Genomic DNA, 24,453 nt, shown 5'->3' with positions numbered 1-24,453 from the left:
GCCAGTCGCTCACGGCAAAGGCCTTGCGGGAACGCAAGAAGAAGCTGTCGGTAGGTCGGGTGTCTAAGCCCCGGAAGTCGAGGTCTGCAGGGCTTTCGACGGATGACTAAAGGGGCGACTCTCTGCGTCATCGTCTGAAGTCCAGTGGGTCTCCTTCCAGGAGTTGGTCTCGCCACTCCTCCGCCTCTTCGAGGCATTCCCGGAAACGCCGGCATCGGTCGCCTTCCCCGTCCTCTTCCGAGGACTCCGCCCGTCGGCGGGTCGCTTATCCCTCCATGCAAGCGACACCGGAGGAATGGGCTTCCTTCGGCAAGCAGATGCTAGCAATTCTTGAATCGCAGGGCGCGGGTTCGTCCGCGCCTCCGAGTGGGGTAGGTCGGCACGGGTCGAGAGACACCGCTCGTACGCCTTCGGGCTCGGGTGGTCGGCACGGCTCGCGGGAGAGGTCCCGCTCAGACAAGGGTAGCCGTTCTCGCCATGCCCGTTCTAGGTCCCGGTCCTCGATGCGCTCGAGACCGCGTGATCCTGTGCCGTCTTCGAAGAAGACGTCGACGCCTGTGGCGCCAAGGTCGTCGACGATTTCTCTCGAGGCTCCGCCTCCGAGGGGGTCGTCGACGCCTAGGTCGTCGAGTGACACGCTCAGAGCTCTGGCTTCGAGGCCTGTGTCGACGCCGTCGATGCTGGCGGCACTGCAGTTGACGTTGACACTGATTCGCTCAACGTCAACGCCATTTCTGTCGACTCCGGCGCTGACTCGTTCGGCGCCCTCAACGCCTTTCGAAGCGGTGGCACGGGGTTAGCCCCTAGAAAGGCTCTGGCTAAGGTCAGGCACTGCTTTCGTCCCCAGATATCTTCCTCTCCCCGCCTGGGATACATTTCAGAGGGTGATGAAGGCTCTGATGATGGCTTGGTTCCGGTTACGGTACCAGATGAGCTTATCTCGGGCCATAGCCAGTTTGATGACCTGAGGCAGTCACTGCATGATGCCAGTGGACTGGACACCTCTCCGGAGGTGGAGTTTTGTAGGCCGGAGCCTGGCACTCATGCCGATTCTTCATATCGGCGCCTTATCTCTCGGGTCACCGAGTACTTGGGTTGGTCAGCTCCCCAAGGGGAGTTCGTTCAGGATGATCTCACAGACATCCTTGATCTTGGTCCCCCCACTGACCCGGTTTTGCCGTTTCATATGGCTCTGCAGAGAAGGGTGGCGGCGGCTTGGACTGCTCCGGAGAGTCTCCCGGCAGTGGGCAAGTCTTTGTCGTGAAAATACCGCCCAGCCAGTAGCGACCCCTGCTACTTGTCCAGGCACCCCACTCCGGAGAGTTTGGTGGTGCAGGCGGCTACGGCCCCGGCAAAGCAGGCGTCGTATCCTACCATCCCTCCAGATAGGGACGACAAACGTTTTGACAGCTGGGCGAAGAAAGTGTTTTCTTCAGGGGGTATGGCGCTTCAGGCGGCCAACTCCATATGTGCCTTGTCTCGTTTCACACACACTCTGTGGAACTGTGTTGCATTAGCGGCTGAACGTATTCCCGCAGGGGACGAACGGGATGGTTTCATTGCTATAGTTCAAGATGGCAAGGATGCCATGTGTGAGGCCGTTCAGTCGGGTTTGGACATGGCAGATTGTGTCAGCCGGTCCATGGTGGCGAGCACCGTAATACGCAGGTTTGCGTGGTTGCGGAAGTCTGGGTTCGCTCCTGATGTGCAGTCCCGGCTCCTCAACATGCCCTTTGACGGTGAACATCTTTTTGGCAGCAAGGCTGACGAGAGCCTTGAGAGGTTGCAGACCTCCAAAGCTGCAGCGAAGTCGTTGGGCGCTGCAATTCGCCAACCTCCGCCTTTTCGTCCTAGGGGACAGCAATGGAGGGGTGGTTCCTTTCGCTATTACTCGTCCTTCAGTAAAGCGAGAGGAGCTAGCAGTCAAAGAGGCCACCGTAAGAGTGCCAGAGGTGGAAACAAGGGTACTCGAGGTGCCAAGGCCGCTCGGGCAGGTGCCTCTTTGCCCTCAGGCAACGCCGCAGCTGCTACCACTCAGTCATGAGGCCAGGTCCCATGGTTTGCCGGTTGGGGGAAGGCTGGCGCAGCATCTTGTAGAGTGGTGAGCCATTACTTCAGATGTGTGGGTTCTGGAGATCATAACCCACGGCTACTGTCTTCCTTTTTTCGGCAGAGGCCTTGTGACAATCCACCTGGGAACCTCTCTTTGAAGAGTCCGGATCCGCTCCTTGCGCAGGAAATTCAAGCCCTGCTGGAGAAAGGCGCCATAGAACTGGTGCCTGTAGTGGAGAGGAACAAGGGATGGTATTCCCCTTATTTTTTGATTTCGAAGAAAGACGGGGGATTGAGACCCATCATGGACTTGCGCGGTTTGAACAAACTCCTCAGGAAGGACAAGTTCAAGATGGTTACTCTCTCTCAAGTCCTCCAGGCCCTTCAACTTCAGGACTGGTTGGTGTCTCTCGACCTCAAGGATGCTTACTTCCATGTGCCGATCCATCCCAAGCAAAAGAAGTACCTGAGGTTCGCGGTTGGCGACTCGCACTTTCAGTTTCGGGTCCTGCCGTTCGGATTGACCTTCGCCCCGAGGTTTTTCACCAAGCTCATGGTGGTGGTGGCAGCGCATCTCAGGAAAGGGGGGATTCACGTCTACCCCTACCTGGACGATTGGTTGATCAGGGGGAGCTCTCCCGAGCAAGTCCTGGATCATCTGTCCGTCACCTGCCACTCCCTTCACAAGCTTGGCTCCTCCCTCAATTTAAAGAAGTCTCATTTGACACCAACGCAGCGGCTCCAGTACATCGGAGCAGTGCTCGACACATCCCTGGGGCAGTGTTTTCCTCCCCAGGTGAGGGCTCTTCACATTCAGTAGATGGTGCACAAGTGTCAACTTGCCCAGAATCTCCCAGCGTCCGAGTTCTTGAGACTGCTCGGCCTCATGGCATCCTGCATTCTTCTGGTGCCAGAAGCTCGTCTGCGGATGAGATCTTTGCAGTGGGCACTCAAGCTCCAGTGGTCTCAGTCCTCCGGCAGGCTGTCGAACCCTGTTCAGGTGCCGCCCTCGGTTGCCCAGGACCTTCTGTGGTGGGCCGTCGAAGGCAATCTGATGAAGGGGGCCCAATTTTGGCTGCCCTGGCCGGAGGTGATGATCGTGACGGACACATCCCTCATGGGATGGGGAGCTCATGCCAACGAGTTGACAGTCAGCGGTCGTTGGTCTCCGTCGGAGTCCAGACTCCATATCAATCTGTTGGAGCTGAGGGCCATCAGGCTTGCCCTGAAGGCTTTTCTGCCGACTGTGCGAGGAAAGAGTGTCCTGATTCTAACGGACAACACGGTGGCCATGCACTATCTCAACAAAAAGGGGGGGGGCAGGGTCACTTCCTCTGTGCAGGGAGACGATGCAGCTCGAGTTCTGGGCCATCCAGCAGGAAGTTTCGATCTCGGCTGTTAATCTGGCCGGAGACGACAACGAGACGGCAGACGCTCTGAGCAGGCAGAGCACGATCTCTCATGAGTGGGAGCTGGCTCATGAGATTCTCCTGGAGATCTTCGCCTTTTGGGGGACCCCTCAAGTAGATCTCTTCGCCTCCAGTGTCAACCGGAAGTGCGAAAGGTTTTGCTTGCAGGAATTTCCTCCAAAAGGAGCCTTAGGAGACGCGTTTGTGGTGGAGTGGTCATTCCCACTGCTGTACGCGTTTCCTCCAGTCCCCGTCATTCCGCAAGTACTGCGGAGGTTACGGAGGTTCGGTTCCCGGATGATCCTCATTGCTCCGGCGTGGGCCCGGAGGACGTGGTACCCGGACCTTCTCGACTTGTCCATCTGCCCTCCACGTCGTCTTCCCTACCGAGACGATCTACTCTCACGGGAGGGGGGTCAGGTTCTCCATCCAGAGGTCAGATCCCTCAACCTTCATGCTTGGTTTCTGAAAGGTTGAGGTATAAGGATTGGGACCTCCCTGAAGACGTGATGGAGGTGTTGCTTTCGGCCAGAAGGCCCGCAACAAAGTCTCTGTACCGTTGCCATTGGAGAAAGTTCTGCAACTGGTGCAGAGTTAAGAATGTGGATCCTTTTGAATGTGACATTCCCATGGTTCTGTCTTTTTTGCTTTCCTTGGCCCACAGGGGCTTGCAAGTGTGGACCATTAAAGGTTACCTGGCGGCGCTGTCCATCTTTAAGCGCTCGTCTGAAGAATGTTCCTATTTTAAGATTCCTTTAATTTCTCAGTTTTTGAAAGGGCTCACTAATGTGTTCTCTCCATCACCTTTTCTGGTGCCCGGTTGGGATTTGAACCTTGTTCTTAAGTTTCTGATGGGTGCTCCGTTTGAGCCTTTACATTCTTGCCCTTTGAGACTGCTAACTCTTAAAACTGTGTTTTTGGTTGCGGTTACTTCCGCTCGCAGAGTGAGTAAGTTACAGGCACTTTCAGTTAAGCCACCCTTCACTGTGTTTCATAAGGACAGGGTTGTCCTTAGAGTTTGTCCTTCTTTTCTTCCGAAGGTGGTTTCGGAATTTCATTTGAGCCAGAAGGTTGTTCTTCCGGCGTTCTATCCTCCTCCACATCCTGGTAAGGAAGAGGAGAGGCTCAATAGGCTTGATCCTAGGAGAGCGTTGAGCTTTTATATTTCGCACATGTCCCGGGTCACAGTGGACGATCAACTTTTCATTGGTTACGCTGAAAAGCGTTTGGGACAAGCTGTGACGAAACAGACTTTGTCTCGTTGGATTATTTTAGCTATCTCTGAGTGTTACCGCTTGGCGGGTAAGGACCCTCCGGCTGGCTTGCGGGCCCATTCTACCAGGGGAGAGGCTTCGTCTACTGCCCTGCAGAGGGGTGTTCCTATTCGTCACATCGGTGATGCAGCCACCTGGGCTTCAGTACATACTTTTGTACGTCACTACTCCCTCGATTCCTTCAGAGGGCAGGATCTGGCCTTTGGCAAGGCAGTCCTATATTCCGCTATTTGATTGGGCATGCTAAATTTGTGTTATAAATTATTTTCCCACCTCCTTGCTTGGTACTGCTTTGGGAGTCTGTCATAGATATGGAATACGTCCGAGGAACCAATCCCCTCGAAGAACAAGTTACTTTCTTACCTGGTAACGTTCTTTCGATGGGATGGTCCGACGACGTATTCCATATCGCTCCCTCCCTACGCTGCAGAATTTCTTTTGCGATTGCAGCTTGAGTTCCGCAAGGCCTTGTGTGTCTGACTGGCAGAAAACTGGTGGCACACGTTCTGGGGGAAAAAACTATAACTGAGGCTATGGGCGTCGTGCGTCCTACTTATCACATCGGGAGACGTCGGCCGTTGGAGGAGGTCCTCGGGGACGGCGCATCGACGTCATCGACGCAGGACGCAGATGCCAAAGATTTTCAGAAGCAGCACAGCTGTGAACATTACCTGTCATAGATATGGAATACGTCGTCAGACCATCCCATCGAAAGAACGTTACCAGGTAAGAAAGTAACTTGTTCTTCTGCGCGTTTCTCCCTGCCGCTGCTCTCTGCTTGTTGCTCCCGGTCTCTCTGCCTCTCATCTATGCTTGTTGCTCCCTGTCTCTCTCTCTCATCTCTGCTTGTTGCTCCCTGTCTCTCACCTCTGCTTGTTTCTCCCGGTCTCTGTCTCTCACCTATGCTTGTTGCACCCTGTCTCTCATCTCTGCTTGTTGCTCCCTGCCTCTCCTCTGTGCCTCTTCCTCTTGTTCCTCCCATCCCTCTCTCCTATCTGCCTCTCTCTCCTCTCTTTCTCCCTGCGTCTCTGTCCTCTGCCACTCCCCTGTCCCTCTCCTCTCTGGCTCCTCATCTCTCCTCTCTGTCTTTTGCTCTTGGTCCCCCTGTTCCTCCCATTTCTCTCTCTCCTATCTGCCTCTCTCTCTACTGTCCCTGCTTCCTCCTCTGTCCTTGTTGCCTGCTGCTCTCACTCTCTTCCACTCACTCTTTCTCTTCACATTTCCCTCTCACTCTCCCTGCTCATCTCTCTCTTTGTACTCTGTCTCCTGCTGTGTCTCTTGTTCTCACCTCTGTGTATTTTGTTCTGTTTCTTTCTCTCTGCGTTCTGCTTTTCTTCCTCTCTTCTCTGTCCAGTTTTCTCTCCCTCTCCTGTCGCTGCTTTTCAATAGGGCTGTGTTTTCTTTCTCCCTCCTCCTATCTGAACCCTTTACATCTTGATCTGCCCGTCTCGCTGCCTGTGTTTGTCTTTCTCTCACCCTTCTTGTCTCTATAGCTCTTCCTTGCCAGTTGCTCTCTTTATTTCTTGCTATCTTTTCTCTAGCTGCCTGTCTTTCTTGTTGCTGTGTTTCCCTCTCTGCTTGTCTTTCTTGCTTTGTTTTTCTCTGCCTGCTGGTCTTTCTTTCTTGCTGTGTTTCTCTCTGTCTGTCTCTCTTTCTTGTGTGTTTCTCTCCCTGCCTGTCTTTCTTTCTTGTTGTGTTTCTCTTTGCCTGTCTTTCTTTCTTGATGTGTTTCTCTCTGCCTGCCAGTCTTTCTTTCTTGCTGTGTTCCTCTCTCTGCCTGTCTGTCTTTCTTGCTGTTTTTCTCTCTCTGCTTGTCTTTCTTTCTTGCTGTGTTTCTCTCTGCCTGCCTGTCTTTCTTTCTTGCTATATTTCTCTCTACGTTTCTCTCTTTTCTTGCTGTATTTCTTTGTATAGCTTTATTTCTTGTTCTTTCTCTCTGCCTTTCTTTGTTGCTATCTTTCCATCTTCCTGTCTTTCATCATTGCTGTGTTTCCCTCTGTCTGCCCGTCTTTCTTTCTTGCTATATTTCTCTCTGCTTTTCCCTCTTTTCTTGCATTATTTCTTAGTCTACCTGTCTTTCTTGTTCTTTCTCGCTGCCTTTCTTTTTTCTATCTTTCCTCTTCTTGCTCCCTGTCTTTCTTGCTGTGTTTCTCTATGCTGCTCTTTCTTTCTTGCTGCGTTTCTCTCTGCCTCTCTCTTTCTTTCTTGCTGTGTTTCTCTCTTTGCAGCTCTCCCTTTCTTTCTTGCTGTGTTTCTCTCTGCCTGCCCTTCTTTCATTATTGTTGTGTTTCTCTTTGCCTTCTAATCTTCTTTCTTGCTGTTTCTCTCTGCCCGTGTTTCTTTCTTGCTGTGTTTTCTCTGCCTGTCTTTATTTCATGTTGTGTTTCTCTCTGCCCGTCTATCATTAATGCTGTTTCTCTCTCTGCCTCTCTTTCTTTCTTGCTGTGTTTCGCTGCCTCTTTCTTTCTCGCTGTGTTTCTCTGTGCCGCTCTTTCTTCTTGCTGTGTTTCTCTCTTCCTCTCTTTCTTTCTTGCTGTGTTTCTCTTTGCAGCTCTCCCTTTCTTTCTTGCTGTGTTTCTCTGCCTGCCTTTCTTCATTGCTGTGTTTCTCTGCCTTCTATTCTTTCTTTCTTGGTGTGTTTCTCTCTCTGCCCTTTGGGTTTTATTTCATACTCGCATCCAATCCCTCAACTTTGGAATCTCAAGCAATATCCAGCATTTGCATTAAAAAACCAAGAGAAGTGCCTGTCTTTCCTCTAAACAAGTGCAGAATGGTGGGTGGGCCAAGGTGCGGGCCCATTCATAGACACTTCTGCCTTTATTTCTCTCCCTCCTCTTTAGTTTTCTGTCTCCTTGTCTCTCTCCCTCTGCTTTGATTTATGTCTGGCTTACTGTCTGCCTGTTGATCACCAGCTCTCTATTTCCTCTCTGCATGTCTTTTTCTCTTTTTTCCAATTGTCCCTCTCGGTCTCCCTTTCATCCTCCCCACTCTCTGCCCCTCTGGCTTCCTCTCCCACTCACGTTCTCCATGTTCTCTCCTCCTCTGTCTTTTCCTAGTATTGCTTTTTTAATATTTTATTTATTTATATCGCGCCAGTCGCCCACAGGCATCGGGCGCAACAAGGAGACTCCACAAACAGAAAGACTGACATGGGGACAGGACAGTATGGAAGAGACAGGATGACTAAGAACTATGTATGAAGTTATTGCTGAAAAGTTATTTAAAGAGGTGGGTTTTCAGCTTTTTCCTGAATCTCAGGAGGTTGGTTTCTAGTCTTAGATCTACAGGCAGACTATTCCATTTGGCAGCTGCGGATATGGGGAGAGCCTTACCCATTCCATTGGATCTCTTGTGAGTGGCTACAGTGATCTGGCCCCTATGTTCGGATCTTAATGAGCAGCCTGAAACATATCTGGACATTTTTGATTTAAGATATGCAAGTGCTTTCCCATAAAGATATTTATGGACCAGCGTCATGGCCTTCAATAGGACCCTGTCTTCCACCTTGAGCCAATGAAGCTCCCTTCTGGCATTACTAATGTGATCAGACTTGGATTTCTGCTTAATGATCCTGATGGTGTTGTTTTGTATGTGCTGGAGTTTTGAGGTGCACTGTTTATTTGCACCAAGCATTAGGGAGTTTCCATAGTCCAGCTGCGATAGTATAATCTCTCCGGCTATCGTCGTGCAGTTCTCTTCACTGAGGTTGGGTTTTATAGTTCTTAATAGCCTAAGATAATATGAGCAGTTTTTTGTCACATACGCAGCCTGAGCATCAGCACTCATAGAGGCCTCCATGATCACACCCAGCGTCTTGACCTTTCCTACAACCTGTATTGGGAGTTCCTTAATAAGGAGCGACTTGTATTGAGGGGTTAATTTGGCTTGCGCTTGATGGGAGCTCTCTCCTTTGCAGGCCTGTAATCTCTCCTCTGTCATAGTCTGTCTGTCTCTCTCCTGTATGCCTGTCTGTTTTTTCATTTGTCTCTTCCTGGTTAGGTTTCTGTCCATGCTCCTCTGTCACTCGCCCTGTCTCCCTCTGTCGCTCCCTTCTTGTCGCCGCTTTCTCTTCACCTGTATTTCTCTGGCCTCCTCTGCTAGTTTCACGCCCTACGTCTCTCTTGTTCTACTGTCACTACATCTCTTTTTCTTTGCAATTTCTTTCTTTCTCCTGTTCCTCCTCTCTGTTTTTCATTTTGTCTCTATCTGTCTCTCTCACTGTCTCTCTTGCTGTCTTTTTTGCTTGTCTTCTCTTCTTTCTATGTCCCTTTTCACCTTGCTCTACTGTGCCTTGTCTCCCTTTGTACTCTTCCTATTGCCCTCACTCTCGATCCTCTAGTCTCTATCTTTCCTGTTGTTTCTCTCTGTTAGTCTGTCTCCCTTTCCTCTTGTGTCTGTGTTAGTCTGTCTCTTTCCTGTTGTTTCTCGCTGCTAGTCTGTCTCTCTCTTTCCTGTGGTTTCCCTCTGTTAGTCTCTATTTCCTGTTATTTCTCTGTGTTAGTCTGTCTTTCTCTTTCCTGTTGTTTTTTATTTTTTTTATTTGTGTTCCTTGTTGCACTAAAACAACCTTACACAATTAAAACAATTAATCAATCAATACAAATAAAGGTAATTTAGGAGCCTTATCTAATGGAAACAGACTGTAATATAATGTATATTGCCGCATAGTTTTCATTGTGGTTATCCAGTCTGCCCTCAACATATTCTTTTTTACTTCATGATGATGGCTTATGAGGTCCTCTATTGTTAGCTCCAAGCTAGAGGAGAGAGAATAGTTTCAACCCTTCTTTTTAATTTATTAGCCACCTTATATCTTCCCGACTCTAGGATAGCCTCCAAGTCAGCGTACCAGGAATCCTGTACAGGTGCTATACATTTTCTGTACAGTGCTACTATTCTTAGATCTACATATAGCTTAGTGATGTCAACGCTTGCTCAAATCGCAAAGAAGCCATAGGAACGCACAGTGGTAATCTTAGAGTGCGTTTTCATATCCTAGTTTCACTTTTACTGAAGGGAGGGGAACATAGTTTATCATGGGTCTCTACTATACAAGAGGCTAGGGATCACCTCCATTTTATAATAGTATAAAAGGGGAAGCAAGGAAAATGTACTTTCTTGGTGTTTCTCTGTTAGTCTGTCTCTCTCGTTCCTGTTGTTTCTCTCTGTTAGTCTGTCTCTCTTTTTCCTGTTGTTTGTCTGTGTTAGTCTGTCTCTCTCTTTCCTGCTGTTTCTCTCTGTTGGTTTGTCTTTTTCTTTCCTGTTGTTTCTCTGTGTTAATCTGTCTCTCTTTCCTGTTTCTCTGTGTTAGTCTGGCTCTCTTTCCTGTTGTTTTTCTGTGTTAGTCAGTCTCTCTTTTCCTAGTCTGTTGTTCTCTTTACTGTTGTTTCTCTTTTAGTCTCTTTCTCCTTCCTGTTGTTTCTCTCTCACGCGCATCTCTGCTCGGTCTCTCTCCTCCCTTCCAATCTCTCTCTTTCTTTCATCCCTGCCCGTTCCACTGTCTGTGTTTGTCTTTTTCTCTACCTGTCGCTGCCTCTACTCTCTGCCTGTCTCTGTGCTCTCTCTTCACCCCTTCACTTCCTTTGCTCGGCAGAGCTGCCGGTCACTCTCTGGCCGGGAGTGAAGTGTGTAAAGATGTCGGAAGAGAAGGGGGGATGTTTGGGGATTTTCCCAGAGTTCACTCTGCTGTATCACAAGGCTGCCTGCACGGGGTTGGGTCGGGGAGGGGAACTCTCTACTAATAATATGAAAGCGATTACAAGTGTCTCTGTTCCACCTCTGCCTGTCTCCTGTTCACTGTCCCTCCTCTCATCATGTACATGTTGCTCTCTCCCTCTTCACGTGACTCTCTCTTCCACTCATCCTGTCCTCCATGTTCCGCTCCCTCTGTGCATCTTCGGAAGCACCCCTTTCGTTATTCTCACTCTGACGTTATTGCTCTCTCTTTTCTGTCTTTAATCTGCAAACTTTCTTTATTTCTATCCGACATTCACAGTCAGTCTCCTCTCTGCATGTTTTTCAATCTATCTTTCTGAGTCTCTCTACTGTCTGTCTCTCCATTCTGTCAGTGCCTCCTCACTGTTTCTCCTCTCTGCTGTCTTGTCTCTGCCTCTTTTCTCTGCAAATCTCTGGTACCAGTCTCACTGTCTCCTCTATGCCTCTCTCTCTTCTCTGCTGTCTTTTCTCCCACCCTCCATTCTGTCAGTGTCCCTCTCTGTCTGCCTCTCTTCTGTGTCCCACCCTCCCACTCTTCTCTCTACCTCTCTCTTTTCTCTGCTGTCTCGTCGCCTCCCTCTCTTCTCTGCAGATCTCTTGTACCCGCCTCACTGTCTTTCCTTTGCCTGCCTCTCTTCTGTGTCCCTCTCCTCTTCTCTGTTGTCTCATCTCTGCCTCCTTTCTCTGCAGATCTCTTGTACCTGCCTCACTGTCTCCTCTCTGCCTGCCTCTCTTCTATTTCCCTCTCCCTCCCACTCTCCTCTCTGCTTCTCTTCTCTGCTGTCTCGTCTCTCCACTTTTCTCTGCAAGTCTCTTGTACCCTCCTCACTGTTTCCTCTCTGCCTCTCTCTCTTCTCTGCTGTCTTGTCTCTCCCCTCCGTTCTGTCAGTGTCTCCTCTCTGTCTGCCTCTCTTCTGTGTGCCTCCCTCCCATTCTCCTCTCTTCTCCTCTCTTCCTCTCTCTTTTCGCTGCTGTCTCGTCGCCTCCCTCTCTTCTCTGCAGATCTCTTCTACCGCCTTAGTCTTTTCTTTTCCTGCTCCTCTTCTGTGTCCCTCTCCTCTTCTCTGTTGTCTCTGTCTCATCTCTGCCTCTTTTCTCTGCAGGTCTCTTGTACTCTCCTCACTGTTTCCTCTCTGTCTCCCTCTCTTCTCCAGCATTGGATCTTTCATGGATTCACATGCTTAGAATATTCCCCGTCGTCAGGCTGGGAATCCCCGGTACATTTTATAGACCTTTCCCGTAGGAAAACTTTTTCGACGCTTATGCGTCCTATCCACCTCGTTTTGTATCATGCGTGACCGCGTCGTCAGGACGCCATGGTATAAACACAGGCCCGCCCCCGCGCTCCCTCAGATTTCAACCGTCTTTCAAAGCAGTGGGATCCTCGTGATTACTACTAGTAGAAATTAGGTTGTTTTCCTCTCACTTCGGCGACATATACACTGGAGAATTATGTCCGGAAAGGCGTTATTTCGCCCCTGTGCGACATGTGGGCTCAAAAAAGTCTATGAAGGCGATGCCCATATGGACTGCATCTACTGTCTACACCTGCACCACACCGCGGATACGTGCGAGATATGCCAGGGTTTCTCCCAAAAAACCCTTAAGGACAGGAAAAGAAGGTTGGTCGACTGGCTTAACGATGGAGCAGGGGCCTATCCGGCATCAGAAGTGGGCTCAACGGCCTCCAGGAGCAAATCGGAACCTCCCTCAAAGAAGGTTCGGCCGGTTGACTCCCGCCCTGAGGACAAGCAGGCGGGGAAGCATGCGGGGTCTTCCGCATCGCACAAAAAGTCTTCCTCCTCCTCATCATCTAAGACGGAGAGACAAGCGAAGTCAAAATCCTCCTCAGGGGACCGTCATAGGTCTTCCGTGAGTCGAGAGTGCTCAACCGGAAAATCGACATCGAAATCGGCTTCGAAGCCTAAAGTCTCGGCGCCGACTACCGGCTCGTCGACACCTGTGTCGTTGACGATGCCCATTACGGCTCAGGCTGCAGCGATGGGGATTCCCTCGTCGACGGTGACTCAGTCCATGGCTTGGCAACCAGAGGTCTATGACCCGGTCCCTCCTGAGGTCCTACTGCAGCCGGACAGGGCCTTGTCGGCGGAAGAGGAATGTGACATGGTTTTACAGCCGTCGGATTTGGGGTTACGGCCATCCACATCGACGACGGCGAGTGGGGGCGTGGCCCCCCTATCATCGACGTTGCTGACCCCCCAGGCAGTCCTATCTCTGGATGTGCTTAATACTCTGCAGAAACTCCTACAGCGTTTAGATACGCAGATACCCCAACCTGGAACTTCATCGTCACTAGTTTCGGTACCCTCCGTCGACGATCAAGCTCGAACAGCCCGCTCGACGACGAAAAGCCCATCGGCCTCCCAAGTGGCGAAGGATCGTCCTCGAGCGCAGGAGGAGGGTGAGCTATCGGATTCTGATTCTATCCAGGGTGGCTCAGGGTCAGACATTTCCCTGTCACCGTCGAGAGACCCAACATGGAATTCAGATGTGGAGGTAGAGTCCACGAGGAGCTAGACGCAACCTTCTCCTCCGGACGATGTGGGTGCTTTCCACGCAATGATGGGAAAGGCATGTTCCGAGTTCGGCTTGATTCCTGAGGAACAGAAGAAAGACTGTTTTCTCTTTGATCATATGGGTCAAAGGAGGAAATCGGTATTTGCCATCCCGATTCTGGACCACGTGTGGCAGGTAGGCCTCAAGACGATGCGCCATCCGTTCTCGGAGCCAGCTATCATGTCTAACATCACAACCCCTGTCGGATTCGGTGGTGTCGGCAGCAGCGGCTAGGAAGGCCAGAGTACAACAAAAATGTTCAACTCCACCAGAAAGCGAGGCCAGGAGACAGGATGCCTTTGGGAAAAAGGTGCTCTCAGTCGGCGCTACGACGGTAAGGGCAGCCAACTCCTTAGCCATCGTATCACGATACGATAGGGAAATGTGGCACAAACTAGCCCCTATCTTAGAACATCTTCCAGAAGAACACCGAAAGGCAGCCATGTTACTCGTACGAGATGGCGAAGAGGCTTCGAACCACGCAATCAATATTGCAGTTGACCTAGCGGAATCTGGTTTCAAACAGATCAATCATGGCGTAGTACTTCGCCGACAGGCGTGGCTCAGATGTACTACCTTCCGCCCTGAAGTCCAATACAAGGTCCTTGACATGCCATGTGAAGGAGAACATCTGTTTGGAGAAAAGGTGGATGAAGCCTTGAAGGGGATGAAGGAGGACCCGGATACTGCCAGGTCCCTCGGCGCCCTCCAGACAGGTAGAAATTTTCGTTCTTTTCGCCCCTTCAGGGGTGCTTCTGGAAACTCCCGCTTTGGAGCCTCTAGGGACCGTGGGTTTAACAGGCCCTCGTACTCTTCACAAGGTTTCAGACGTGCATCCCAGTCGGCACGTAGAGGCAGAGACTATCAAGCATCCAGAAGACGCGGCTCAGGGTCTTCGTCGACGAAGGACAAGCAAACCAGCAACCAATGACGGCCTCGGGAACGTCCTGGGGGGCCGAGTATCTCATCATTTCGACCAATGGAAATGCATCACCACAGATCGATGGGTCCTGGACACGATTCGCAGAGGACATGCGCTGCAATTCAAAGACAAGCCTCCACGTCTTCCACCAAGGTTGTCGGCCCAACCCCACCTTCGAGTCCTACGAAAAGAGGTGGAGCTTCTGTTAAAAAAAGGAGCGATAGAAAAAGTTCTGGTGACACAGGAAGGAAAAGGGGTTTATTCCCGATTCTTTGTGGTCAAGAAGCCAAACGGAAAATGGAGACCCATTCTCGACCTAAGGGTACTCAACAAATGGCTAAAGAGCTTGAAATTCAAAATGCTGAAGCTCCAGGAGGTTATCAGGTCAGTGCAGCCCAAGGACTATCTGGCGTCTCTGGACCTTCAAGACGCTTACTTTCACATCCCAATACGTCCAACACACAGGAGGTATTTAAGGTTCGTCGTCGGTCAAAAGCATTTCCAGTTCAAGGTCCTCCCATTCGGTCTCAAGTCCTCCCCCAGGACGTTCACCAAGTGTCTGGCCCCGATAGCGGCCCATCTAAGAAAAGACGGTCACCGTGTCTATCCTTATCTAGACGACTGGCTGGTCAGAGGTTCGTCCAGGGAACAGACACGAAACAGTCTGCGAGCCACTTTGTCCCTCTTACAAAAACTGGGCTTCTCGATAAACTTCAACAAGTCCTCGGTAGAGCCTTCGAGGACCTTGGTTTTTCTAGGAGCAGAGTTTCTTACGCACACAAATCTCGTACGACCATCCAAAGAGAGAATTCAAAAATTGCAAAGCAAGGCGTCGGAATGGCAATGCGGTACCAGGGTGTCGGTGTGCAAATACATGTCCCTGCTAGGGACTATGTCATCCTGCATTCCGCTGATAAACAACTGCCGTCTATTTATGAGACCTTGTCAGGAATTTCTAGCGGACCGTTGGGCGCAGAGCCAAGGTCGCTGGTCCGACAGACTGATCGTCGACGAGCAACTAGTACAAGCACTCTGCTGGTGGAAAGTCTCGTCCCATCTTACGAAAGGAATGCCTCTAGTGGAGCCGGAGTTCCAGAAGACAGTGGTGACGGATGCATCGTTGAGCGGATGGGGTGCTCATCTGGATACGTTACAGGTACAAGGCCGGTGGTCGTTACAAGAATCCTCCCTGCATATCAACCTGCTGGAACTGAGAGCAGTACGATGGGCCCTAAAGTCCTTCCTTCCTCGATTGAGGAACTCGGTGGTCCGTGTCATGACGGACAACACAACTACGATGTTTTACTTGAGGAAGCAAGGGGGGACGCGGTCCAGGTCCCTGTCGACGGAGGCTCAAAAGATCTGGCACTGGGCGCTCCAACACAATATGAAAATCTTGGCGTTCCACCTGCCAGGCGTGAGGAACGTGGAGGCCGATGCCCTCAGCAGAGAAATGAACGACGTTCACTAATGGGTGCTGAACGACCAGCAACTTCAACAGGTATTCAGGAAGTGGGGACATCCTCCCATCGATCTGTTCGCGACGAAGGACAACAGGAAGTGCCCGCAGTATGCAAGCAGATGGCCTCAACAGGGCTCACTGGGGGATGCGTTCTCCTTCCCATGGACGAACAAATTCCTGTACGCTTTTCCTCCGTTTCCCCTTATCCGGAGGACGTTACAATGGATCCTCAAGTACCCATGCCGAGTGATTCTGGTGACTCCGTACTGGGCCAGGCAGGCGTGGTTTTCGGACCTGCTTCACCTAGCGGCGGCGGAACCAATGAGGTTCAAGAAGACTCCCAACCTTCTGTCTCGACAGGAGGGCGTGGTTTGGCATCACGACCCGGACAACCTCAAGTTGACGGCCTGGCTCCTGACTTCGCCGAGTTTGGTCAGCTAACGATTCCGGAGGAATGCCGGCGTATTCTGCAAGCAGCGAGAGCACCGTCCACAAACACGTCATATGTGTACAAATGGAGGAGTTTCTGTCGGTGGTGCGCGGATCAACCAGGTTTGGTTCCGCAGTTGATTAAGCCGGAACAGCTCCTGCCATACCTGCTGTTCTTAGCTCAAAAGGGCCTGGCGGTATCGTCGATAAAGGTACACTTGGCGGCCATTTCCAGGTTTACGCGCCAACGACACTCAGCACCACTATTCAGCGACCGCCTGATTAAGCATTTCCTTAAAGGCCTTTTTCGGAGTTTCCCGCCAGCGAAGAAATTTCCTCCGGCGTGGAGCCTCAATCTGGTGTTAGCGTCTCTCATGAAACCGCCGTTCGAACCAATGTCTTCATCATCTCTAAAGTTTCTGTCGTGGAAATTGGCCTTCCTGGTGGCCATCACTTCAGCCAGACGCATTTCAGAGATTCAAGCCCTAATGGTAGACCCACCATACCTACGCTTTTTCAAGAACAAGGTAGTCCTAGCCACTAACCCACAGTTCATTCCGAAAGCTCCTTCAGTCTTCCATAAACACTCCTCTATTGTTTTACCTACGTTCTTTCCAGAGCCATGCTCGGGAGCGGAGCGCACGTTACACACCCTGGATGTAAAAAGGGCTCTCAAGTTCTACCTTCATCGCACGCAACCTTTCAGAGAAACGAGGCAGTTGTTCGTGGCCTATGGGTTATGCGCTAAAGGTAAAGCCATTTCGAAACAAGGACTTTTAAAATGGGTGTCATCTACCATTTCGTACTGCCACTCTAAGGCAGGGAAGCCTCTTCTACGGTGACCGAGAGCTCATTCAACCAGAGCGGCGGCGTCGTCGACGGCTCTGTGGTCTGGAGTTCCGCTGGGGGACATCTGCATGGCGGCTAACTGGGCGACTACGCACACTTTTACCCGCCATTACTGCTTGTCGCAACAGCATGCCGAAGATACCCGGATGGGACAGGCGGTTCTGCGACACCTTTTCCAATAAGGTAAGCCCCTGCGGAGGGGTTAGTTCTGGTTACAATTATGACTGAATATTGTTCACTCTCTAGGTTAATGTTTACTATGTACACACGACCATGGTGAACGGGTTGTGAGGAAGTATGGGGGTTTGCATACACGCCTCCTTTTTTCTGAATTGTACTGCTATGTAATCTATTCTAAGCATGTGAATCCATGAAAGATCCAATGCTGGAGAAGGGAATGGCTATAGTGACGTGCGTTGTACCCACAATCCCTCACGCGTCGAGGTCCCTCAGATTGTTTTTTTCCGCCCAGCTTCTGGTCGCGTTCACGCGGAGCTCCTTGAGAGACATTGCAACCCTCGACCTTTGGTCGCTTCTTCTACGAAGATTAATACAGCACTCCCTCGACGCAGTTGTAGCTGTTCTCCGCCGAGAAAAATCATCGACGGAGGGTCGAGCGGAGGAAATCTTCGGCGCTGCCGAACACGTGGCCTGGCCTCGCTGGCCACATACAGTAGGGAGAGTGGGGTCGTGGGACATCTCTGGGTCTTTCTGAGAATGACTTTCCCTTTCCCCTTCCTTTCCCTGGGGGTGTTTATCGCGATTTATTGCCTCTGCTATGGAGAGGACACCATTTAGGTTTTGCCCACTTTGTAAAGGCAAATTCACTTGGAAGGACAAGCACTCACGGTGTAACCGCTGCTTGCCCCTCGATCACAAGGAAGAAGGGTGCGCGGCTTGTCGGCTTCTTAAGCCTAAAACTCTAAAAGACCGTAGGGTTAAAAGGTGGGCGGCCTACGCGATGTCGAAGGCCGAAGGTTCACCCGCCGCTGCTACCACCAACAGTGACGAGGAACGCGATAACACGACCTCTGCTACGGAAGTCGAAACCCCCTCTAAGGAGCGCTTACGCGCTTCGTCGTCTGTCCTCGGCCCCGACGGGCTCGGCTCACGCCCTGCTTATGGGGATGAACACCCCGGCGACACTGACGCACACAAAGATTCACACAAAGATAAGCACACAACCCACGGCTCTTCTTCGTCTAAGTCGAAGAGAGCTTCGGCGCCCAAGGAGACGCAGGTTCCACCGGCGGCCTCCTCGGACCGTTCAGGTTCGAAGCCCCTCTCGCAACCGCAGCCGCGACCTGCGACTGGGCTTTCGGCAAACAAAGGCGCCTCCACCAAACCATCGGCCGGTGCGCATCAACAGAAGGCGCAGACCGCCGTACAGCGCTCGACACCCATGGCGTCGAAAACGCAAGCTTCCGCCGACAAACTAGTCGCCGACAAGAGAGTCGCCGATAGCTTAGCAAGGATCGCTGTAGCCGACGCCCAAAAGCGTACGCCGAAGATTTCGTCGAGCGTTACGCATAGATCAAAGGATACGCCGAAAACACCCGAAGGAAAGCAGGGACTACCCCCTTCAGTCAGGGAGTCTCCCGACACACCTGAGGGTTTTGAGGAGGGCGACGGGACACTTTCTTCGACGCTTTGGGAGAGGTCGAGCCAGTTCGAGGTAGACAACTCGATTTTTCCCCCGCTAGACCGCTCTGGGGTACCCCATGAAACTATGGAAAGACTCCACCTCTGTATGGAGAGGATGGAAAGGTTTATGAGTAACCAAGCCCCTCTAACTCACAAAAGAACTAGAGAAGGGCCTCAAGAGGACCCCAGGGCCAAAAAACCGAGGCTGGTCGATCCCCTGCTGGACACAGCCTCAGACTTCCAAGATGTATATGACCTCACTGGGGAGGAACAATACTTCGAGGAAGAAGATGATTTCATGGACAACGAAGGACAGAACCAGGAGGAATGTCTAGAAGACAGAACAGACATTATAGAAGAAGGCTTCGGGATTAGCCCAGGAGAAGGACCTTCGCACCCCTGGCAATCACCATCAGTGTGTTCCGACACTGATGTCCTAAATCTAACTCCTCCGGACAATTCTCCAGTTAGGAACACGTCTCCAATTGACGATCAGCCTACTTTCAATGCACTGTTGCGCAGAGCAGCAGCGCATTTCGAACTGGACACGGGGGAACTCTCTCCAGAATTGGACTTTGTAGAAAGAGTCATTAAAGAAAAACCCCCGGTCAGCCAGACCATTCCACTCCTCGCTTCAGTTAAAAGGAGGATCATCCCTTCGCTGTCCACTCCCGCATTGATCAGGGGGGTCAATCCACGGATTGAAAAACTTTTCGCTCCTTCACCCTCAGACCCGCTCTACATTAGGGGACATTCCATACCGGACTCCCTGGTGGTATCTAATACTAGAAAGAGGGCAGGGGTACCACTTTCCACCAGTGAGGCACCCCCTGACAAGGAGGGCAAGAGGCTATATGCCCTTGCAAAAAGAGTTACTTCCTCGGCTGCCTTCTCAGCAAGAATTGCCAACAACAATTCCTTGCTTGCGAGCTACGCAGACGCGCAGTGGGCCAAACTGCGCAAAGACGCCGAGGAAGCACCGGAGCCTTTACGTACACGCCTACTGTCAACTATTGGCGAAGGAACCCAAGTGAACCAGAGCATTGTAAAAAACTCTCTGGACGCGGCAGAAACAGCAGGACGTTCCCTGGTACAAGGAATTCTCCTAAAGCGCCATGTATGGCTGCGCAACTCAGGCTTTAAACCGGAGACACAGGCGTCTTTGATAAATAAACCTGTCGAGGACGCTAACCTCTTCGGAAAAGCGGTAGATGAAGCCCTAGAGATGGCCAAAAAAGAGTTCGACACTATCAAGACTCTTGACCAGATCTCTAAGCCCACTACCAGACGCGGCTATGGCAACAAGCGCTTTTTTCGTGGCCAACGGCAACAACAACAAGGTCAACATCAGCAATACCCTGCCACCAATTACCAAACCAATAGTGGGCAGTACAGCCAGAGAGGCCAACGCCGGGGCAAAGGGAGAGGTCGGGGATCCACCCCCAGAGGCTCCCAAGCCCCCAACAACTCCAAGTGACGCGAAGATTCGCGTCCCCTCCCATGCAACACCGGTCGGGGGCCGGATTACATCCTTTCTTCCTGCATGGGAGGAGATAACGTCAGACCGTTGGGTACTTTCCACCGTAGCCCACGGATACTGTATCGAATTCAACAGTTCCCCATCCTACAGACCCCCGAGGGGACGGCGGTTGACGCCGGAACATCTTGCCATCCTTCTCCAAGAAGTACAACAACTGCTGGAAAAAGGAGCCATAGAGGTCGTGCCTCTATCTCAGGTAACGGAAGGTATTTATTCAGTGTACTTCCTTGTACCCAAAAAGGATCTAACCATGCGCCCTGTATTAGATCTGCGCCCAGCGAACAAGTTTATCAAACCCCAAAAGTTTCGTATGGTGACCTTACAGGAGGTGATCCCGCTGCTTTCGCAGGGAGATTACATGACAACATTGGACATGAAAGATGCATACTTTCATATTTCAATGTTGCCAGCGCACAGAAAATACCTAAGGTTCATGATAGAGGGCAAACACTACCAGTTCAAGGTGCTACCCTTCGGTATAGCTTCAGCACCAAGGGTATTCACAAAGGTACTGGCAGTGGCTGCGGCCCACCTGCGCAGGTTGTCCATCCCAGTTTACCCTTACCTTGACGACTGGCTCATAACAGGGGATTCCTACGAAACATGTTTCTCCAATACCCAAAAGACGGTAGACCTTTTGTTCCAGCTGGGCTTCTCCATCAACGAAAAGAAGTCCAGTCTAGACCCCAGTCAAATCAAACAATTCCTAGGGGCTCTAATTCAAACAAGGGACGGCCTCGTCTTCCCCTCCAAAGAGAGGGTCCAAAACATGCTGTTTCAGATCCCCCAATATGTAACCGGCCGAGAGGTGACGGTACGCAAAGCAATGCGCTTGCTAGGAATGATGGCGTCGTGTATTTATTTGGTACCTCACGCGCGCCTGCGCATGCGCCCAATTCAAGAGTGGCTCAACAGCCAGTGGTGTCAGGCCAGCGGACAATGGGACGATCTAGTGGTGGTCTCGCAGGCCTTGGTTCTCTCGCTACGGTGGTGGACAAAGGGGAACATGGAAAAAGGAAAACCCTTGGCCACACCCGCGGCGGAAGCCACTCTAACCACAGACGCATCCCTCACAGGATGGGGTGCTCACCTATCCCATCAGACTGCTCACGGAGTGTGGACTCCAAACGTAGCATCCAAACACATCAATCTACTGGAGCTACTAGCGGTATTCAAGGCGCTAAAAGCCTTCCAAGAACACCTACAAGGCAAAACAGTAATGGTCCTTACGGACAGCACTACAGCCATGTACTACATCAACAAGCAGGGGGGCACCCACTCTCCAGGCTTGTCCAAACTGGCCCAGAATATATGGAAGTGGGCTCTCAAACAGGACATGTTCCTACTGTCACTACATGTACCCGGGGAACTCAATCTGCTGGCAGACAGACTCAGCAGAGATTTCCCCCTGCCCGAAGAGTACGAATGGCGTCTGCACGAAGACATCGTCTTCGACGTCTTCACACGATGGGGATTTCCAGAAATAGACACCCTGCTCCCGGATGGGACCTTAATGTGGTACTTACCAGACTCATGGGCTCTCCATTCGAACCCATGCACAAAGCATCTCTTAAACACCTCACTCTTAAGACTGCTTTTTTAATAGCTATCACCTCCATCAGGAGAGTAAGTGAACTTCAGGCTCTTTCTATTCTAGACCCCTTTGTTACAGTTCACAGAGATAAAGTGGTTCTACGCACTCACCCTAGGTTTGCTCCGAAATTTATTTCTAAATTCCACGTAAACCAGTCTATAGAACTACCAACGTTCTTTCAAAATCCTTCCAATTTGGGAGAAAGGACTCTGCACACACTTGATGTACGCAGGGCGGTCATGTTCTACATGGAAAGAACCAGACCATTGAGGAAGACTAATCAGTTCTTCGTCTCGGTGGCAGCAGGAAGAGAAGGAGATGCGGTTTCAAAATCCACTATTTCTAGATGGATTGTTCAATGCATCACTCTCTGCTATACTCTTGCTAAGAGAGAACTGCCCTTTAAGCCAAGAGCACACTCTACTCGAGGCACGGGGGCGTCCATAGCATTCATTGCAAATGTTCCCCTTGAGTCCATCTGCAAAGCGGCTACCTGGAGTTCTGTGCACACCTTTACAAAACACTACTGTCTAGATACACACTCTAGATCTGACTCCCAGGTGGGACAGGCAGTATTACGACACCTTTTCTCTACTGTTCCTTCTCATAACCCACCGCCAACTCCGGGTACTGCTCGCTAGTCTATGCACAGCATGTGATTCTAAGCAGATTAACAAACATCAGAAGAGAATGCATTACTTACCGTAAAAGCATTTCTGATGGTTGTATCTGCTTAGATTCACATGCGCCCACCCTTCCTCCCCGCTCGGATGGAAGGAACATAGACTTCCTTTATATATCTCTCTCTCTTTCTGTACTCACTCACGTCTAGAAGGCTCCCTCAGGGCAGAAAAAATACAAACAGAGGGACCTCGACGCGTGAGGGATTGTGGGTACAACGCACGTCACTATAGGGATAGTGTTTCAGACACGCCTGGTCGACGTCCCCTTTTCGACTACGAAAAACAAAATGCAATACTCCGCAGTGACCACTGGATGTCGGACCTATGCACAGCATGTGAATCTAAGCAGATACAACCATCAGAAATGCTTTTACGGTAAGTAATGCATTCTCTTCTCCAGCATTGGTATCTTTCATGGATTCACATGCGCCCTCCTGCCTCCCCTGGTCATGCAAACCGGTTCACCCACTACTTTGGGGGCGGAAATCTGAGGGAGCGCGGGGGCGGGGCCTGTGTTTATACCATGGCGTCCTGACGACGCGGTCACGCATGATACAAAACGAGATGGATAGGACGCATAAGCGTCGAAAAAGTTTTCCTACGGGAAAGGTCTATAAAATGTACCGGGGATTCCCAGCCTGACGACGGGGAATATTCTAAGCATGTGAATCCATGAAAGATACCAATGCTGGAGAAATGGAGTTACAGGTAAGAAACCATTCCCTTCCCTGCTGTCTCATCTCCCTCTTTTCTCTGCCGATCTCTTGTACCCATCTCTCTCCTCTCTGTCTCTCTTATGTGCAACTCGCCCTCCCACTCTCCTCTCTGCTTATCTTCTCTGCTGTCTCGTCTCTCCCTTTTTCTCTGCAGGTCTCTTGTACCCTCCTCACTGTTTCCTCTCTGCTTCCCTCTCCTCTCTGCTGTTGCGTCTCCCTCTTTTCCCTGTCGGTCTCTTGTACCCGCCTCTCTCTCCTCTCTGTCTGTTTCTCTTATGAACCACTCCCCTCTCCTCTTCTCTTCTACCCGCCTCACTGTCTCTTCTCTGCTCTGGTGTCTCCTCTCTGCATCTCTCTTTTCTCTGCAGGTCACTTCTACCCGCCTCATTGTCTCCTCTCTGCATCTCTCTCTTCTCTGCAGGTCTCTTCTACCTGCACCACTGTCTCCTGTCTGCATCTCTCCTCTTCAGATCTCTGCCGTTGTGTCTCTCCCTCCTTGCCTGTCCCTTTCCTTTCTCGCTTTCTCTTCTGACTGTCTCTTTCCTCCCTTCTTGTGTTCTTCTCTCGGTTTCTTCTTTTTCACCCCCGCCCACCTTCCTGAACCTCCCATTACTGGCAGACCTGAAGACCCCCTGTAGCCTGAGATGATTGTGACTGATGGAGGTGGAGAATGAAGAAGTGTGGAGAATTGTGAGAGTATGAGGGGGCTTCCCCTTCCTTATCTCTGGAATTTGGGGGTCACTTCGGGTTTCATTTAATAATCGAGAAACAACCACATTCCCCCTCCAGGTGTCTGGCGACAGGAGGCTGTGATTGGCCGTGCTGTCCCTGCTGGTGTGATTGACAGGCTGTCTGAGCGCTGTGATTGGCTGGTTTCTGAGCTGTGCTTCTCTCTTGCAGGTGAGGTGACTCTGGATCCTGGCACTGCTCATCCCTGGCTCATCGTGTCTGAGGACGGGAGAAGCGTGAGATGCGGAGCCCGAGCCCGGGATCTGCCTGACACCCCGCAGAGATTCACTCATCACTGCATCGTCCTGGGGAGGGAGGCGCTGAGCTCATGGAGGCATTACTGGGAGGTGGAGGTGGGGGACAGCCCGGGCTGGGTCCTGGGGGTGTGTGATGAGTCTGTGCCCAGGAAGGAGCGGATCACAGCATCACCTGGGAGAGGATTCTGGGCAGTGGGGCTCCTGGGTGGTGAATACAGGGCTCTCACCGCCCCCTGCTGGACCCGCCTGACCCCCCGCGCACTCCCCAGGGTCCTGGGCCTCTTCCTGGACTATGAGGCAGGCAGGCTCTCGGTCTACGATGCGCAGGACCGGGCTCTGCTCTTCACCTTCCCCGGGGCCTCCTTCCCCCACACCCTGCGGACCCTCTTCTGGATATGCGGCACCGAGGGGGGGCTGCTGCAGATCCTCCCGGCGGCAGGACAGGACTGACAGCAGTGGAGCCCGGCAGCAGGTAAGGGGGGCTGTGTCTGCGGGGGTGGGGGCTGGGGACTGGGGGCCCTGACCAGCGGTGTATAAAGATGAGGGGGGGGGACTGCTCGTCTTTGTAGTGTCTGTTATAGGGGGGCTCAGCTGTCAGTAG

At 51.5% G+C, this 24,453-nt stretch overlaps 1 protein-coding gene across 3 annotated transcripts in view; it reads left to right on the top strand.

Moving 5' to 3' along the window:
• The window catches only part of LOC138521793 (E3 ubiquitin-protein ligase TRIM39-like), a 241,519-nt gene that overhangs the window by 171,539 nt on the left and 45,527 nt on the right, over positions 1 to 24,453 (top strand). For all 3 annotated transcript variants that reach the window (XM_069634887.1, XM_069634886.1, XM_069634885.1), the window contains one exon: positions 23,767 to 24,324. In XM_069634887.1, the coding sequence (XP_069490988.1) occupies positions 23,767 to 24,302 (536 nt within the window). In that variant the 3' untranslated portion in view covers positions 24,303 to 24,324. The remainder of the gene's footprint in view (positions 1 to 23,766; positions 24,325 to 24,453) is intronic.

The sequence above is a fragment of the Ambystoma mexicanum genome, chromosome 13, assembly GCF_040938575.1.
Source record: "Ambystoma mexicanum isolate Mex_15411 chromosome 13, UKY_AmexF1_1, whole genome shotgun sequence".
Lineage (NCBI taxonomy): Eukaryota > Metazoa > Chordata > Amphibia > Caudata > Ambystomatidae > Ambystoma > Ambystoma mexicanum.
The sequence above is the reverse complement of the archived record's forward strand: the minus strand, read 5'-3'. Positions and strand labels throughout refer to the sequence as shown.